Source organism: Phallusia mammillata, chromosome 6 (assembly GCF_965637545.1).
Source record: "Phallusia mammillata chromosome 6, kaPhaMamm4.hap1.1, whole genome shotgun sequence".
Lineage (NCBI taxonomy): Eukaryota > Metazoa > Chordata > Ascidiacea > Phlebobranchia > Ascidiidae > Phallusia > Phallusia mammillata.
In genome coordinates this window covers 8,471,974-8,490,391 of record NC_137257.1, presented here as the reverse complement: position 1 = coordinate 8,490,391, position 18,418 = coordinate 8,471,974, and the positions used below count along the sequence as shown (strand labels likewise).

At 35.1% G+C, this 18,418-nt stretch overlaps 4 protein-coding genes across 5 annotated transcripts; 3 read left to right on the top strand and 1 right to left on the bottom strand.

Annotated features, from left to right (window-relative positions):
- Nucleotide 1: 1 nt before the first annotated feature.
- Nucleotides 2–8,785, bottom strand: LOC145233529 (NADPH oxidase 2-like). The gene is made up of 13 exons (XM_080098279.1): nucleotides 8,666–8,785; nucleotides 8,144–8,350; nucleotides 7,633–7,717; nucleotides 7,397–7,572; nucleotides 6,992–7,173; nucleotides 6,235–6,364; nucleotides 6,082–6,174; nucleotides 5,431–5,565; nucleotides 4,989–5,090; nucleotides 4,439–4,584; nucleotides 3,827–4,019; nucleotides 2,392–2,565; nucleotides 2–1,998 (listed from the first exon to the last, which is right to left on the bottom strand). Exons 1-13 carry the CDS (start codon nucleotides 8,723–8,725, stop codon nucleotides 1,930–1,932), a joined length of 1,752 nt encoding a protein of 583 aa, XP_079954405.1. The 5' UTR covers nucleotides 8,726–8,785; the 3' UTR covers nucleotides 2–1,929.
- Nucleotides 8,786–9,421: 636 nt separating this feature from the next.
- LOC145233519 (D-lactate dehydrogenase, mitochondrial-like) lies at nucleotides 9,422–11,354 on the top strand. 2 transcript variants are annotated; one of them, XM_080098269.1, is made up of 2 exons: nucleotides 9,685–9,746; nucleotides 9,814–11,350. In XM_080098269.1, exon 2 carries the CDS (start codon nucleotides 9,870–9,872, stop codon nucleotides 10,980–10,982), a length of 1,113 nt encoding a protein of 370 aa, XP_079954395.1. In that variant the 5' UTR covers nucleotides 9,685–9,746; nucleotides 9,814–9,869; the 3' UTR covers nucleotides 10,983–11,350. The 2 variants fall into 2 exon arrangements, with proteins under 2 accessions (XP_079954394.1, XP_079954395.1); XM_080098268.1 differs by having other exon boundaries at nucleotides 9,422–11,354.
- Nucleotides 11,355–12,015: 661 nt separating this feature from the next.
- Nucleotides 12,016–13,702, top strand: LOC145233525 (uncharacterized). Its single transcript, XM_080098276.1, has 7 exons — nucleotides 12,016–12,177; nucleotides 12,315–12,437; nucleotides 12,502–12,570; nucleotides 12,738–12,782; nucleotides 12,855–13,016; nucleotides 13,388–13,510; nucleotides 13,615–13,702. The coding sequence occupies exons 1-7, from the start codon at nucleotides 12,114–12,116 to the stop codon at nucleotides 13,623–13,625; spliced, it is 597 nt and encodes a 198-aa protein (XP_079954402.1). The 5' UTR covers nucleotides 12,016–12,113; the 3' UTR covers nucleotides 13,626–13,702.
- Nucleotides 13,703–14,478: 776 nt separating this feature from the next.
- LOC145233523 (uncharacterized) lies at nucleotides 14,479–18,314 on the top strand. Its single transcript, XM_080098273.1, has 8 exons — nucleotides 14,479–14,620; nucleotides 15,305–15,427; nucleotides 16,008–16,184; nucleotides 16,504–16,599; nucleotides 16,920–17,015; nucleotides 17,086–17,130; nucleotides 17,603–17,761; nucleotides 17,931–18,314. The coding sequence occupies exons 1-8, from the start codon at nucleotides 14,551–14,553 to the stop codon at nucleotides 18,053–18,055; spliced, it is 891 nt and encodes a 296-aa protein (XP_079954399.1). The 5' UTR covers nucleotides 14,479–14,550; the 3' UTR covers nucleotides 18,056–18,314.
- The last annotated feature ends 104 nt before the right edge of the window (nucleotides 18,315–18,418 follow it).

Here is an 18,418-nt window from a genome sequence, read left to right as displayed (position 1 = left end):
CCTAGAATAACATAACGCAAATCAATAGGTTATTACAGTGCATCAACACCCGGCGAGAAAAACACAAGTGGTTACAGATCCAGGCAGTACGTCATACTTTGTGCGCGCACGTGACACATGATCACGTGACTTCGTGCCACGGCGTGACAGAAGGATTCCAGTTTACTGCTCGTTTAATTGCACGTGATGGTTTGGCGATAAACGTAACTGCGAGTAAATAATGTGGAAAGGCATCTAACTAGGGTTGAACAAATACAATGTTTTGCATATGGAACACAACAATAATGGCCAAGGTTTGGGCACACTGCAAAAACAAAGGCGAAAATACCATGACAAAATTTATGAGAGCTTTACCCACAGGCCACTGCTATGCAGCGTAATCAAGAATATGGTTTCAAAAACACATTTTTAAAAAGCGAATGTTTTTACTTGGTGCGAACACTAATGGATTGAGGTTTACAATTTTTAGAGCAAGTTTTTCACTTAATAACAGCAAAAACTGTGTAGTAATTGAAAGTTGTCTGTTGTGCACTTGGCGGTACAAAATTTGATAAAAAAAAGATTTTTAACGAAACAAATACTGCAAATCACAATGATGTGTTTAAAACAAAAAACGTTTACTTGAATTTACCATAAAATGCTTCACAAAATATCATGAAAATTGATAACAGACAATTATAATGGCCATTTCCAGTTACACAGTGAACAGCTAGGAATTAGGAGCTAATGCATACAGCTGGACAAGCAAAAGACAAACAAGTACACACAAAATACCGAAGAAAGATATTAATAAACGATTACAGAAAGCAAAGTGCTGTGAAAAACGAGTGCTGTTTCCTGGCAAGACGCACGATTCCGAAAAAAATTCCCCCTATACCAGCGCATTGTCTCAGCGCAGCACGTTTTGTAAGGTGACACATGAGGAAGTAAATGCTTAATCATAATTCACGTTAAGATAAGTTGCACTTGTATGGCATTTCGCTGCAGTGCGTGTGCTGCGCTTTGCATTGCATACTGATTGAATACGAATATGACCGTTTGGGACAACATAAAAATAAAGATATCCTAAATACAGATTTTCCAGTATAAGGCATTGGTACACACACATAGTGATATATATGTATAGAACATTTCATTTTTTTGGACTTTTTATGTGGGCTGTGAATTGAAATAAATTTTGATTTGAGCGGCTATGAAACTAAAAATGATCTAAACCGCTTCAAAATACAAAAAAATAGTACACGGTCAAACACAGGAACTTGCGTGGCCTTTTAGCAGAAATATTTAGTACCGTTTATTGTAACACTCATAAACAAAATAATGGAGCTTCGTAAATGACAAGATAAAGTGGATCAAAGATAAACATCTTTAAAAAAATGCTTCTTTGTTTTCAAATAACGTTTTTTAAGATTCCATCAGTGCTCTTAAACTCTTAACTAATGCAGCGTTACAACATAATGCTTCTTCGTTACAATATGATGCTTCTTCGTTACAACATATGCTTCTTAAGAAAAATTCTACCGTGGCCAACATCTTATATTAGGTATTTTGAGCATAATTTGAACGTTTTAGAATAGAGATTTAGCAACACAAATCAACCTAATTTTGAAAATGACATCATGTGTGTCTGACGTCACCTGGCAACAGTTACATAACACTTGTTGCTGACGTCATAGAAAGTGCACAAGTACGTAAAAATCATCATAAACATAAAAAGCGAAGCATGTATTTAGGCTTTTTTATAAAAACTTTACCCTTTAATTTACAAAACCTGGAATGTTTACGACACAAGTGTGACGATGATAATATCGAAAACGAACATGCATTGATATAAATTGTGATCTGTATACATAAGTGCGTGGCATAACGTTGAACACAAACGAGTACCTGGTTAGGGAAAAATATATGGACACAATAAGTTTCAACACTTTAGAAGTTTTCCTTGTTGTAGTGAAAGAAGACTCCGTTCCCTGAATGCTTGTTGGACATCTTGTGCAACTGAAAAAAATTAAAAACGGTTAGTGCAAATACTCTGCAAGTTGTGTTACACACATTAAAAACAGTAAGGGCTGGAATAAAAAAGAAAACTCTGTGAAATATGCCAGGAACAATATTATATGCATAAAGGGCTTGGAGCGTAAAATAAATACAAAAAAGGTACAAGGGAAAATAATTAGTTTTTTCAATGTTGCTATAAGTCATTAACATCAGTTTTTGGAGATTAACAGTAAGTTTACCAAGATACCAAACCATATATAAATTGTTGATATTGTCAAAAACTTGTGAATTTTTTAACTAAAAATCTAATGTCAATGGTAAAAATATCGTTGATAAATACATCGTGTAAAAATATCATACAAATCAAAGTGCACATGCGCTACTATCGCTGACCTGATGAGAGAGGGCGGCCACACCACAGAAAAACACTCCAATGTGAGTATTAGGGTGAGTTTGGCCAATGTTTCGGAAAAGTTCATCCCAGTTTGGCCTGCCAAAGTGAGTTTTCTGCTCCAATCCTGTTATCACATCACGTTCGTCCTCTTCGTGTGCGGCTATTGCCTTTGCCTTGAAACGGGAAGTTGATCATCAATATTATCGGTATAACAATGTATTACACAACTTGTAAATAGCGTTGCTGTTATGGATTGTTGCACGAAGTTTCCGGGGCATGCGATTTATGTATACACAATAATAAACTTGAGGACGTATATTGCGGGTGCAGAGAAATGACCGCAATAGAAGTACGCAAAAATCAAACGCATTGCTATAGTTGTCATGTTATTTTTACCAAGTCTCTGGAAAAGGCGCTAAAACTATGCAAAAAATTCGCGAATAAATTTATCACCTATAACAGGGATGGCGAACCACTGACCCGCGGGTCACAATGTGACCCACCACGTGAATTTCAGTGACCCACTTGTAGTTTCAAAATTGTATGCTGATTACTAGTGGTAGCGGTAGGGTTACCAGACTTCCAAGATTAAAAAGCAACACAACAGTTAACTTCAAGCCCTTTGTCAGATTGCCTATTGTCTTAAAATTCAGATTGTTTAGTCAATTGTGAGGCAACAAATATGTTTATTTAAACGTACAACTTGAAACGATTTGTTGTAACTTTGTTGACGCTGTTCGGTTCAACATATTCATGCGAATATTTGTTTTCACACAAGAATTTCATAAGATCAAAAATCGTCTCAGCTCAGATATGACTGCAGCGTGTATTAAGCTGAAAACTACCTAAGATTACAAGACTTTCAGAAAAAATGCAGCAACAAGCATCTTAGCATTGACATTGACATGTAATAAAATATGTGACCCACTTTGTTTTCTTTTTTTTGATAAATTTTGATATCATGGTTGACCCATTCAGCTAAAAAGGTTCGCCATCCCTGACCTATAACTTTACTGAATATTTGCTTTCTGCGATACAGCCTGATACATTGTAACCCGTCATTTGCATGTAATTGAAACAAGTACAGCAAACCTCGGTTAAGCCAGATTCGGTTAATTCGTAACTTCGCTTAATCCAGACAATTGTTTTTGGTCCGAACAGGTCCAGATTAACTTAGGTTTACTATGATGGTGGAAATGTATGCATAGCATTATTGATTGCGTTCTTTAAATGATAAGCCATTGTAAAGCACAAAACGCTATCACAACGATAAAGCATTACAAAAAACAAGTTTTTGTGCATAAAAAGAAATTTTTAGTATTCGTTGTAGCTTTTTAAAAGTTGCATGTAATCCTGTTTGACCGAAAAACACCAAAAAGGGCAAAAAAACAACAACTTATAAAATCTTTAGCAAGGTAAGTTAGGCCGTCTAACCTGTTTTGCGTCCCAACCCCTTGTGAGATAAATATTGTATTCGATCAAATCCTGACGGCCAATCTCGGATAGCTGTTGTTCCAGATGTGATAACATATCACCAAACCACTCAAATGCATGGGTTTCAGGACATATCCAGAAGAAATAAACTTTTTTCAGTACTAACTCCTTCTCGGGGTCCAGATTTTTGTACCTAGAAATAAATGATCAGTTCAAGTCTTAATTTCGTTAGCAACAAACACTGTTGAATTCTACCAAAATGTTGTTAAAAGAAAAATGTTTGTCAGAAAGCGTATTAGCCACCATAGTTTTGCGGTATTCTATTCTATTAAAAATTCCTTTCCATATACACGTAAGTTTTGCCCGGAAAACGTATGCAGTTTGCAAGTGTAACAACGGCCAATTTGATCATTGTAAAAGTAGATACAAATTATAAAGTAAAATAATAATGACTGTTTTTTTGATGACACAAATGGCTTTCTGTGCTCTATGAAAATGTTCAAAAATATATTTAGAAAATTATAACATGGAGCAGTTACATAATAAGAAGTTGCCGAAAAACAGAAACATAATGTAGTTTAGTAACGATTGCAAACGTGGTCCACGACATACCAAACAGACTTGAGAAGAGAGGCAAAGGGTGTGACACCAATTCCAGAACCGACACACACAGCCACAGGATAAGTAAATACATCTTCGCTAGCAGTTCCAAAAGGACCGTCGATCGCTATGCGGGGCATCTTCCAAGATGGCAGGACCTACATATTGTTAATAGCAAATGATACATGCACGTGTCTTATCGCAGTTTGCCTTTGCGTCTTCGTTTATATTTCAGACAATTCTACACAAAAAGGTAAAACTGGTACAAATGGTGATACACAAGTATGGCAGTAGTACAGTCCTAAGTTATACCCTATAGAATATGGACCGCTCAAGGGCGAAGGCGGTGCTCGCCACACACCGATTAAGGTGGAACCCTGGTAACTATTTATAGATCTCGTTTTGGGTCAAAGTAAACCAATATTTTAATTAAACCGTTTGGCCGATAAAAAGTTTTAGTCATGCAAATTAGTATTTTTTGGAGTTTAAAATATTTGGTTATCATAAAAGCACTTCAGTTGATTACAAACGAGAAGACAGACAGTGAAATAAAGTACTGTACCTCATTGCCATCAGCACTGTCAGCCCCAACAACTGCATTTAAACCTCTTGTCCAGTCGCCAACAATACGAACATGCACACTGAAGTAATCTTCTTCTGGGGCCTGTGGATATTACAGTAAGTACATAAACGTGTTACTTTTAACTGAATAGGGGCTAGAATAAAGAGCTGAAAAAACATTTGAAATGATAAGCAAAAAACATATATTCAATTTTATTTAAATGTATATTTAAAAATGCGTAAATATTTGATTGTTTGGTAGAAGATTAGATTTTATTTAAAACCATTTTAAAAATTAAAAACTGTTCATGAACACACAAAACCATAAACATTTGATCGTTTGAACAAATTCACTACATTGTTGTTGAAAATAAGGACCGCCTTTTATTATTACCTACAGCCACCACATATTTTGTATAATCAAGTTTGTTGCAACGACTTACTGATGTCAAAGTAAATGGATGCCATTCTAGGTTGGAAAGATCAGGGCACATAACAAAAACATATTGGCCAACTTCAGCAAAAAAGCCTTTCTTTCTCATTTGGATCTCAATAACTTTTGATGGATGCTTAATAACCTATTAAAAGGCAAACAAAACACATTTACAAGTGTTCTAAAAGTTTACAAACAAAGTATTAGATAAATTTGCAAACAAGTCACAATATATGACTTTGGACAATATAAAGCAGGGTTGCAGCTGTAATGTTTGAATAGAGTTGTAAATATATTTAGAGGTTGCAATTCTACTTTAAGAGCAGGTTTTCAGTTACTTTAAGGTACTTATTTAGCGAAATATTCCTGTATTTTTAAATCCTTTTACAAAACGAAATTGTGTCCCAAAAAGTTATGGTGTACTAGTCCTAAGATTTGAAACTTCTAGGCATTTAACTAAGACTTAGAGGAGCAATGGAAAACCCTGGTTGTTTGTCAACTAACATTTGCAATAGGTTTTGTGATTTTTTTGGTTTATATAGTATTACAAGATTGGTTCCACAAAAAAAACAGTTTTGGTCAAAAAACCATACATATAGTGCAATGAAAAATACCAACACATCAATTATAGTCCAAAACCAAACATAAGTTTAAGTAGTACCTTAAGAATCTTGACAGGCTGAGAATATCTCACAAGTCGAATGATCCGTTCAATAACGTATATTACCATTCCACCTATGACCCATTTCCATGTCTGCAAGCAAATTACAATATAAGCAAACATACATGCAAAAAGGGCATGTATAATTCTCACCATTGGCTGACTTCCAACAAATGTGGGTGTTGTACTGCAATTTGGGTTTGTGTTCCACGCGCTTGGTGGAACTTGAGCACAGATAATTGGGTTATGTTGCAGCGTATTGTTTTGACTTCGAACCTGCATGCTGTCATATAAAGATAACAGTAGTTTTTTTTAATTACACTTTTGTTACTCTAAGAGTTCAAAATATTTTGTTTTGCTTGATAGTACTTTATGTTGATTATTCTTAAATGAAGTGTCAACATGTTTCCAGCATAAATAAGCTATTGCTGCCAGGCATAGTATCAAGTTTATAGAACTCTTCTGGCAAATGTCTGATGTTTCCAGCATGAGTGTAACTTCATGTTTTTTCTTTACAAAGTACAAAGTTTCTTTACAAGTAACTGCCAGGTTTTACCTACCTTTTACTTTCGAATTAGCATATTTACAACCCTAAGTTTTTGAAGCTATGTGCAATAGTAACTCAATGTATTACAGATGAATCTAATTAATCAGCTATCTTATTTAAGTGCATGAGGTTTATAAATTCCAACTGTAAACATTTCTAGGGAAATTTAACTGGTTTATCACACCCAAAAAAGCTTGGTTTTGCAATTAACTAGATTTATTTGTGTTATATTTGTTACATCAACATGCACACAAAGAAAATACAAAACAATTATTTTGATGTGGTTTTTACATTACTTCAAGGCTTTAGTCACAAGGTGCCTTGTAGATTTACACCAATGTACATGAAAAGATAAAAACATACCCAATTCCATGGATAACCAGAAATGAATAGAACACGATGAACAGATGATGGGTGTACCAGAAAACTTCAAAATATGATCGGCGAATGAATTCCACTGAAGAAGTGACCATAAAGAACAAACTAAGAGTAATGATAACTCCTGTCCATCCACCAGTAAGCAAAAACACAGCACCAACTGGCCACTGAAAAATATTGTGTTTTACAAATAATGTCAAAAAATTTTCTTGATAATTTATTGCAAAACCGAACAAGATATGTATTTTAAACCCAGAAAGCGATATGCATTTGATTGCTAAAAAGGGCTAAACTATTTGATTGTGCAAAATAGGTTTGCTTTTATAAAGTCTGTGGAGCTAAATTTCACCCATATTACTCTACATAACATTTATATAAAGCCAAACATACCACTTTGTTTCTAATGGGATTAAGGTAGGTCTGATTGGGGAGATTACCAATAGCAGTCAGGTGCTGTTTTAAAAGCTTAAGTTGCCTGACAGCAGGAGTGTCAGTTGGACTGATAACAATATCATGTGCAGTGGCCATGTATTCCACATTAAAGCTGTGTGCAAAGTAATGGATCACTGAAATACAAGAAATGCCATTAAAGATGTAAGGTAACTGACATGATTACAACAACATACATGTCATCAATACAATCATGTAGGCACACATCCGGTGGAACTTGATGTTTTTGTCCAGAATACGCCTTATTCGTCTCGGACAACACTAAAAAATTTTTGATTATTTTCCCATGTTTCAAAATCTGTAGCTGATCAAGAACTACATGGAACACTATAAACGGATCTGTTCATAAGTTTAATGGTGAAAATAATGGTCCAAATAGACGTAAAAAGCGACATGCTTTATTGTTCAAACGTTTTGACCTGATGGCATGAGCATTTGCCGAAACATTTGAACAATAAAGCATGTCACTTTTTACTCTATTTGGGCCGTTATTTTCACCATTAAACTTAAGAACTACATGATATTACAGAAATTTACCGCCTTATTGGTTTTTCAATTATTTGTAATGTAATATTTGGCTATAGATAGTTTCAATGCCACGATAAAATATGTTTGAGTAATTCATTAAAAGTATAATAAAACAAAACTTAGCTGATAATGTGAAAACAAGAAAAGCAATAATCTTACCATACATGCTCTCCTTGATAAAGAAAGCAAGTTTCTGCAAATTGGCAGAAGCACCAACAAACAATTGAAATTCAAAACAGCTGCGGGGGCACGAGCAAGAGGCAATGCTGGACCCAACAATATGAAGCTGTAGTGGTACACGAGCGTGTCATTGTACTTTTGATAGAAAAATGCAAAGAGAAAGATGTTGATCCCCAGCCATACCAGCTGTAATATAAGTTACATTAAAGTTAATGGACATACTAATAAAGCACACCACTTGTTTCAACAGTTAAAACACAGCGAGAAATTTAGGATTAGGATTTTGTGCAGTTACCTTATTTGTCAAGGTGGTATTTCTAACTAACAAATGTACATTGTTTAGGTTTAGGTGTACTGACTGGATGAATTCTGATTTTTTAAAGTTTACAGTTTGCTAAGAAACAAAAAAATTTTGCTACCATCTCACACTGAGTCTTGGTGACTCGTGATTATACTATATATTACACACAATTTATCATATTAAGGTTAAAAAAAACTTACAAAAACGATGTTCTTTGGCAGTTCATTGACTATAAATCCACTGAGTCTTCCGCTGACCATGTTTACTACAATTTCATATGTGGGTCTATTCTATGAAGCAGTACAATTTGGTTAAACATGTTATGTTTTTCTGCTTCGGTATTGTTTGGGTGGTTTAAAACCAAAATTGTTCAAATTTCATCCAAATCCAAACGAACGTTTCAAACAACGCTAGACTACAAGTTTTTTTTTCACTTTTCTCATGGCAATTTTAACTATTTATGCTATAACATTCGTTTGATTCTCTTTCACCTCGTTACACCTAAAATGCTCTATTACCAAGTTCTAAAGACCTCGCCTACGTTTTGTGCTAGATCGCATGTTTATTGACATCCGATTCAATTTTACGTCACAGCGTTTTTCGATCTAGATTCACTAATGCATGACAAAAGATTTTTTAAGCCGGTTTTGTTTAAAATGAATGTAAAAGCATCGTTATATCCTAGCAACATTTACTTTTTTAGTGGTAAAATTAAACAACAATATTCATTAATGTTAAAAAAACCCAATAACATTGATGTTTTTACCCTAAGTTTTTTTTTTGTTTCTACAAAAACAGGAAGAGGGAAATTCCCCAACACATTTGGTAAAAAAATTGCAAGTTTGCAGAAATGCAGACTTTGTTTATTTTGGTTCGGTCACGTACCTGGTATATATTTGCATCGTTATCCTACCGTACTTTGTTTGTTTTAGAAATTCAGTTCAATTTCCATATCCAGCAGTAATTGCTTAATTTTGTTTTCAGTTTTTCAACTTTTTGTTCTGTAAAATACATCTTTAGCGTAGCCTAGTTAAGGCACAGCTAAAAATGTTGTGCTCAGTTTTAAATACAAAACATGCTTGGAATAACCAATTGAAAACAGTTATACGTTGTATTTCAAATACTGCATTGTCACAAAACCTCAGTGAGCAACTGAAGTCAATTGTGGGCGAAAAGTTTGTAGCAACAACAAATGCAGCCTGTGAACAACACAACCATGATGAATCTTACCATAGATATCAATCACCACTTGCTGTGGTATGGCCGAATTCCACTGAAGAAGTAAGTTCCATAGCACAACTTTGCACAAAACATCAAATTAATATGATACCTTATGGAACTGGGACAGGTCTGGAGGGAGGGGTTGCACCTTTGGCTGACTCAATTTGTGTTAACCTGACCAACATGAATAAGATGGTACAGTGCAACTTAGAAGACTTTGATGTGAAAGTTCAGCCTGGTGTTACAAGAAAACAGTTAAACCATGAGCTTCGTGGCACAGGTCTTTGGTTTCCTGTTGACCCTGGTGCTGATGCTTCACTTTGTGGTATGGCAGCCACATCTGCATCAGGCACAAATGCAGTTAGATATGGAACAATGAAGGAAAATGTTTTGAACCTTGAGGTTGTACTTTCTGATGGAACTATTTTGAACACTGGAGGTCCCAACCGAAGATGTAGAAAATCTTCTGCAGGGTATAATTTAACCGAACTCTTTGTTGGATCAGAAGGGACACTTGGATTTATAACAGAGGCCACATTAAAACTACATGCTATGCCGGAATGCATTTTGTCTGCAGTATGTTCCTTTCCAACAGTATTAGATGCTGTGAACACTGCTTCACAAGTTTTGCAATCAGGTGTGCCGATTGCCAGAATTGAACTTCTGGATGAAGTCACAATGGATGCTGTAAACAAGTTCAGCAAATTAAACAAACCAGTTGCTCCAACTCTTTTTCTTGAGTTTCACGGTTCAGAAAATGGTGCCAAGGAGCAAGTAAATGTAACTTCAGAAATAGCAGTGGAAAACAAAGGTTCTGATTTTGAATGGGCTGAAACACAAGAACAACAAAACCACCTGTGGAAAGCAAGACATGATGTGCTTTATGCTCTACTTGCATTACGGCCAGGAACCAGAGCAGTTTCTACAGATGTATGTGTCCCTATATCAGCTTTGCCCCAAGCTGTCACCTATGCTCAATCAGCTGTCAAAGAATCTGGCCTAGTGGCTGGAATATTAGGCCATGTTGGTGATGGAAATTTTCATTGCACTCTGGGTATTGATATTGAGAGCCAAGAAGAACTGTCAAAAGTCAAGAAGCTTTCTGGTGACATAGCCCAGTTTGCATTACAACTGGATGGTACATGTACAGGTGAACATGGTATTGGCATTGGAAAATGTTACCTGTTGCAAGAAGAAGTTGGATCAGCCGGAATAGGAGTCATGAAATCCATCAAGGCAAGTTTGGACCCACAAAACTTGATGAATCCTGGTAAAGTGTTTGAATGCATGCCATAACACGAAGGGTCCACTTTATTGTGCTACAAATTTACTGCTTAAGTGTCATATTCAAAATTATGGTTTTTAATCATAGTTTGCTTTTCAGCTTGTAAATATTCTTCTGTCATTGCGAGTTGCACTTTGATAATCATAGCATTTTAATTTTAGGGTGCAAATGTAGGAGTGTGCTTAACACAATTACAGAATACCACTGTTGAAGTACATTTGCAAAAAGGTGTTGGGTGTTTTTGCTTATCAGACATTTATTTTTACTGTTAGGCCTTGAACGAAATTAATGAACTGTTCCAAAAGGTTTCACATACTTTTTTCAAATTTATGTTTATCTTGAGTTTTCATTGCTGGTTTATCCCATTTCAACAAGGAATATTTCCTTTTATGTTTTTGAATATGTTTAACAATTGTTATCTTTCATCTTCTTTTTTTTTAAAGAAATATATGCTTTTGTAACATGTTGGTGTTAATTGAGAAATGTAGTTGTGCTACCAACGACGCCAATTCAACAAAACGTTTTTGCTTCAATTTGCAATTTTTAGATTGATGAAAAAAAATTCTTCAAACAATTTTGATGCTTGTCGTTGTGTTACCATTTTTGATAGTGTTCTGGATTGTTTTCAAACGTTTTGTTAATATCTAATATCTATGTGAGGACACATGCCAAATCTGATGGTGCAATGTTTTGTGCACCAATTTTTCCCAAACGCAACTATAGCATAGGTGCTTTTTATAAGACATTGACATAAGTTTATTCAAAATGAATGTAACACATTCCGCCCTGATTGTTACAGACCAGACCGCTTAGTAGTAGGCCTACACTAAAATAAGAAAAAGGTTGCTTGCTTAGTTAACTGATGCTAATTCTTGGCCTGACACAACACGCCTTTTTCCCTGCTTTCAAAACTCTATAACGAACTACCATGTTATTTGATCACAGCGTAATGGCTTTTTATATTGAGATGTGGTTAATGGATTAGGCCACGATCACCACGTGGTCACAACGCACTTTACCACGCATGTGCTACGTACGTGTTTTTCTCTGCAATTACTTGTACACTTGAACGATAAAATTGTAGCTTAAACAATGTATATAAACGGGAGCCAAGGTAGCGTTTTATCAGTTCAGAAGCAACCATGGAAGCGAATATCCGTCAAATTTGCGTTTTGACCATCGTTTGCGTGTATGTTGCGCTTGTAGGTAAGTGTTTTTCAATGTCGGGGTTTAATTCATTAATGATGACTTTTTGTTTGTAAAATGCTCGATAATTTTTAGTGGATGTATCGAAGGTGTCTTCTCTCTTAAATTTCAACTAATCCAGTTTTTGTGCATTTTAGTCGCTCAGCAACCACGGTGCACGGACACCAAGCCCTTGACATTATGTTTGGAGAAAAAGATGCTTGGATTCTGCCGTTTGCGCCCGTATATGATAGACTGTTGCGAAACCTGCTTGTCGAAAGGTAAGACTTTTATATGTGGAAAAAAGCTAGATTTGAAACAGAAAACACCGCTTTCCTTTAACAGGCAAAAAGGTGCCAAGCGAAACAGAAAGAAAATTAGTTTCCCTAGAAAGAGATCTACGAATTTTAAAAGGTAAAAAAGTGTTATTGGGTCAAGACAGATATCATTACATGAAGAAGACTCGCTTTACCTTTATGCCTTGATGAAAACCGAAAAATATAAATTGAAACCAGAAGAAAAAATCATTACAAAATAGCTGACTTTGTGTAAAAAATGCGACAAGCTTTGTTCCTTTACAGACAGATTTTCCATCATCATGACAGTAATTCAACCTCAAGTACGAAGTAAGTTTATGCGATATTTTTATTTGTACCTCTGATCCGATGCAGTACGATTTCTATGCGACTGTTTTGCAGCGAACTGCTATTCTACATTCGGCGATTCGTGGACAAGCACGTTTTCAGCGATTTGTCCCTCAAACTGTCACAATGAGTTCAAAGCTGAGGTTTGGGGAACAATAGTTTACACAATTGATTCGAGTATCTGCAGAGCAGCAATACACGATGGAAAAATCCAAGGTAGAACTGTTTATTTTCCTTTAAATTTGCAAAATTTGGCAAAAAATATACACGATAACTGAAAAACGGATTTTAACACAATAAATTTCCAAACGGGCCTGTCCTTTTTTTAAAATTGATGTTTTGGGAGTTTCACCATGTTCTTTAATATTTAAGATTTGATGCTCAATGACTTATAGAGTTTTGAAACACACAATAGTTGCTTGTCAAAATTCATTGGTACTTCACCTGTTATTTTTCAATTATTTTAAAACATTGGTCGCTTGTATTTATACTAAAGAACAAACAAAAAACATTTCCATAGGACGTTACGTGTTTTATGTCTTGATAAATTAAAAAATATTTAGCAATTTTATTATATTGTTTTTTAGGTGTTAATGGTGGGCTGGTAACGGTTTACAAACGCGGAGGCCAATCCTATTTTTCCGGTTCTTTTCAAAATGGCGTTGTGTCAGGATCGCAGCAAAATGGAAAATATAGCTTTTCATTCGGCCGTAAGTTTTTTTAACTTTAAACTAAAACCGTCTTCCTTTTTATTTCTATTCATACCTTTAAGCTTACTGGTTCATTGTAACTAAAAGTTTAAACATTTGTGTAGGTCGTATTTGAAGATCAGTGACTTTCCACAGATACCAAAGTCTTCAATAACCACTCGTAAACAATACTGCAATAAAAATTGTGTTGAATTATTGTTTGTTTATTTGTATGTGACGCAAAGTTCTTGTTAACAAAAATCCAAAAAGCATTCTACACCCAATATAAGCACATGTATAAAACCTTGGTTGAGCAAAGCAGCCAAAAAGTCACATGATCTCGCTGCCCAATTACAATTGTCCACACGACACGGCGACGTCCAAATCATGAGTGCAAGCAGTCGCTTACAAAGCATGTAAATGTAGCGAAGCATGTAAATGTAATAAAGTGAAACGCAAATAATAAATAGATTAAAAAGGGCAAAGTGTGCGCTTGAAAGTGAATATAATTATAGACAACGAAAACAATGTTAAGTATAAATGTGTGAAAAATCGAAAGAAGGTAAGCGTGCAAAGTATGTCATCGAAAAACAAACCTTTTGCAACAAAAAATACTGTCCATGGGCAAACAAGTAAATAAATTTGGTGCATATTACACAAAAAATAAGAACGTACGTAAGCATTATTTATAAATTATTTGTTTGTTTGCGTAAAACAGCCTTACGCAATTAGTATGATAAATTTGTGCAAATCTTGCGTATAACATTTAAATTCATTTTATACCCAACACAAATGATAGGCTCGTTTCAGTATTAAACTCACGACAACCTGTTTACTTCCAAAGTAAAAGGTAAAAACAGCTTTAAAAGAAGACCGCAAGCAGCTTAATACGCCACAAGCGAAATAATGTTCACGACATTTTATACATGCAAAGATAATTTGCCGTATCGCAAAGAAATTCTGCCTTCGGCTACGAAACATTCGTTGAAGTCAGTCAAGATAAAAAACACTTTTATAGTTTCAAAAATGGTATGTAGTGTTAGTGCCTGCTAGAGTCTGAAATGAGGTTATTAAAAACACTGTTTCTTCTTTTCTTTAGTCAACTTGTTTTAGCTCAAAATACAGTCGCAGGTAAGAATTTAGTCTTTAAATAGTTAGGAAGTAGTTTTGGGCTACATACTTGGTCTTGGCTGATTTTGCGCAACGATTATCTCAATTTCAAGCCAGAATGTTATAAAATTCAAACCGTAGCTATAATATAGCAGTTAACATTTATGCAATCCAGTGGTTCTCAAATTTTTTCATCATCTTTTCAAAACGATTCTATTGCAATTATTTAGAAGGGTCGCGGTACTTAAGCCTAAATGTGCATTTCAGAAAAACGCAAGTTGATTGCAGGATTTTGGCTATTTATGCAAAAATGCGCATAATAAAGATCCAAAGACAGCATGTGACATCACAGACAAGACAAAAACATTACGGTTGTGCGCGAACAATTTTTTTTTTAATTGTTATGCAATAAAGGCTATTGTTTAGCAATGGATACAGTCGATTGTCAATTCTACCTTGATTTGAACTTATTTAGTGGCACAAACTGCTGACGCCAAATAAGATTATAAAATTACTTCAACCTTTTCGCGGTCCCCCTAAAATTGCCTCACGGACCCCAAAAGGACCGCGGACCCCAGTTTGAGAACCCCTGATGTAATCCAACTCTGCCGCTAATTGCAAACGTTTAAACCATACCCTTAAAATTACTTAAATCTAATGATATTTTTAAGTTACTATGATACAATAGTCAATTCTTTTTTACAGGTGAAACTTGCTTTGACGTCATTGGACCAGTTGCTTGTTACAATCACTATCTACACAACCCACTGTTTTGTCAAACCAATGCTTTACATTGCGCTTATAGTTGCGGAAAATGCAGACCTGCAGGTAAATATGCTGATCATTGCAAATGTAAACTTCCGTGTACGCCAAACTTTTTGCGGGCAATTTTTGTGACTCTTGGTCAGTCAGATTTACGCATCACGTAAACTCGGTGGTGGGATTCAAACGTTTTGTCTCCCGGTTCGATCACAAAAGTCATATTTTTCAGCCGGTTCTGTTACAAAAAGTCCCTTTGACAGTAACCATACCCACTAACCAGTAGTGCTAATCGGTTCGCTGATCTCATAAAATTTCGTGAGACGGTTCTATAGAACCGGTGCGAACCTACCACTGCCTAAACTGGGTATCCCACACGTACAACTTTTTTTGAATGATGGGGTTATAGCGCTTTGCTTCCTAAGTACCCAAATGTTTGTCAATAGATATAGGCCTAAGTTGTAATATAATTCGAAAAAAAGAAACAGTTTTGTGGGTCGTGGCTTCATTTCCATACTTAAAAGCCTCTTTTGCGTGTGCCCAAAACTATTTTTTTGTATTTTGATTCACAAATTTGCAAAGGTTCCGAAATTGTCAAAGTTAACAATGTACATTTTCAAAGCAATTACCAACATTTTGTATTTTACAGTAAATATCCAGTTTGCGTCTCTAAACACACCGAACCCGGTTACAACAACCAAACCATTCGAAAATCCACCAACTAGCCAACTTCAGTTTATAAGTCTCAAAAATCGTTTCAATGAATTTGTGGCGACAACGGAATCAAAACTAAGAAATCTTACAAACGGTTTAAGTGGATTGAGCGGTAAGTTTGCGGCATATAAAACTTTGGAAACATTTGGACAACTAAAATAATCATGATGTTTTGACTTCGAGGGTTTGCTGTTAAAATGTAAGAAAACTATCTTTATTTGTTGCTGTTTTAGCATTTTTTTCATGCAAAGATTTTAAAATGCAAATTTCAAGGTTTTCTACAACAAAAACCAACGCAAATATGGTTCAAAACAGCCTAAATGTATCAATATCTGTAGGTTAAATCAGCCTCATGACTTTAAGCAGTCTGTAGTAATCTATATATGTAGTAAAATACGATTTATTTTTGTAATTTTGCATGTTTTTGACAGCACGTGTCCCGTTCACACCGCTAACAGAACCTGAGGTTAATAATTTGATTCTACTTTCAACCATGCAATTAGCGACAGACGTGAAACTGCTACAGGGTATGATTATGTTTTTAGCACTTAAACAAGCTTACGTGGTGAATATGCCTCCTATTTTATCCAACTACTTGTGAAGGTTTGGCCTAAAATCATTGGAAATAGTTTGATGCTTATTAGGGCAACAATATATTCAATTTTACTGAACTTGATATCAAACCGTCCTCTCTACATAGTTAGGGATCTATAATTAGCTATCAGACACTATAGTTAACGGAATATGACAAGTCAAATTTAATGAGTCATTATGATTTTCAATTGTGTCCATTTTTCATTTTGTGGGTTTGAAGAATAAAAGATGAATTTTTGTGACTATTTATTAGAAAAGCCTGACATTGAATCGACACTAATTACACGGGTGACATCATTAATCAATGTTGAATTGAATCCAATACGGGAGGAAATTTCTGATTTGAAAAGTGAGTAAGGCTTTGTGGGTTGATGCAAGTTTGCTCCAAATCTTAATGACTAATAAATTATTGATTTCAGAAACTTTACAAGAGATAAAAACTTTGCTCATACCGATTTTAAATGGTAAGTGAGTTTACTCGAAATGTTTAAGGTTGGTTTTAACCCATTATACTGTGTATTAAATAAAGACAAAGCGCATATTGTTACCTGGGACGAGCATACCTGTACGTTTTTTTTTCAAAAAAAATTTGATGCAAAATTTTAAATGCAAATTTTCTGAACAATAAAATGACCTATAAAAGCAAATCAAATTTAGCTGTTTACTTAGTCTTTATTTATGAATAGTTGCCTATGACCACTATCCCTTATCTTATCACAAAACAACAATTCTTCTAGCCTTTTGGTTTCCATGCTTTGACTTATTATCATTCATGTGAATTGATATGTTCGTTTCTGGCGCTATATGAACGAAATAACCAAATAAGTTGATGATAGTAATGTAATAAAACTTCAATGAATCTATTTGTAACACTGGACCAATTCACCATATGCGTTTTGGTCACTGTTTAAACGGATCTTTTGGTTGTTTATTCAGCCACTTGCAATTCGAACGGTGATCTAAGTTATTCCCAAAAGTACATCGCCATCTGCCCAGGTAACTGCCACGAATCCTTGTATTTCGTTTGGGGAACGCAAAGCTACACGACAGATTCTTATCTTTGTGCTGCAGCAATTCACGACGGAAGAATTAACGGTAATTAAATCCTTAACCCTTCCAGTGTATAAGTTAGTTTATGGTTTGATTGAGTTACTTTGTAGTCAAACTTAGATTACCTTGCAATACCTTTTTTGGAAAATTGGACCAAATGCAACTTTCGAGGAATCGTGAGTTTTTTTAAGACGAGGCATTATATCTCTTACAGGTGAAAATGGTGGACAGGTCACCGTCCAACGAGTAGCTGGACAACTCTCGTACAACGGTTTAACTCAAAACAACATTACAAGTCATGACTTTACCGAGTGGAAAGCATCATTTCGATTTGAATGAATCTTTGTTCTTACCGTATAATTATTAATTACGTTGTAAAAGCACACCATTTATTTCCATCAAGTGTAATTTTTTGCAAATCTGTTAGACAAAAAGGCGGAATTTAAAACAGTTTGGTTTTTACACGGTCTATTTGATTTTGTGTTTTGAGCACCATAATCGGCTTCCACAGTTTCAAGCTTTAGCGCTTAGCGATTTGAACAAAAAAGGTTCGTACCGAATCGAAACTTCTCGAAAAACTCTTCGACAAAAAGTATGAAAAAAGTAATTAACTTTACATGCTATAACATTTTAAATGTAAAATTATAATTCTCGCAACATTATGCAAACATGAAAAAAAAGACTAATTAGGCCATGCAAAAT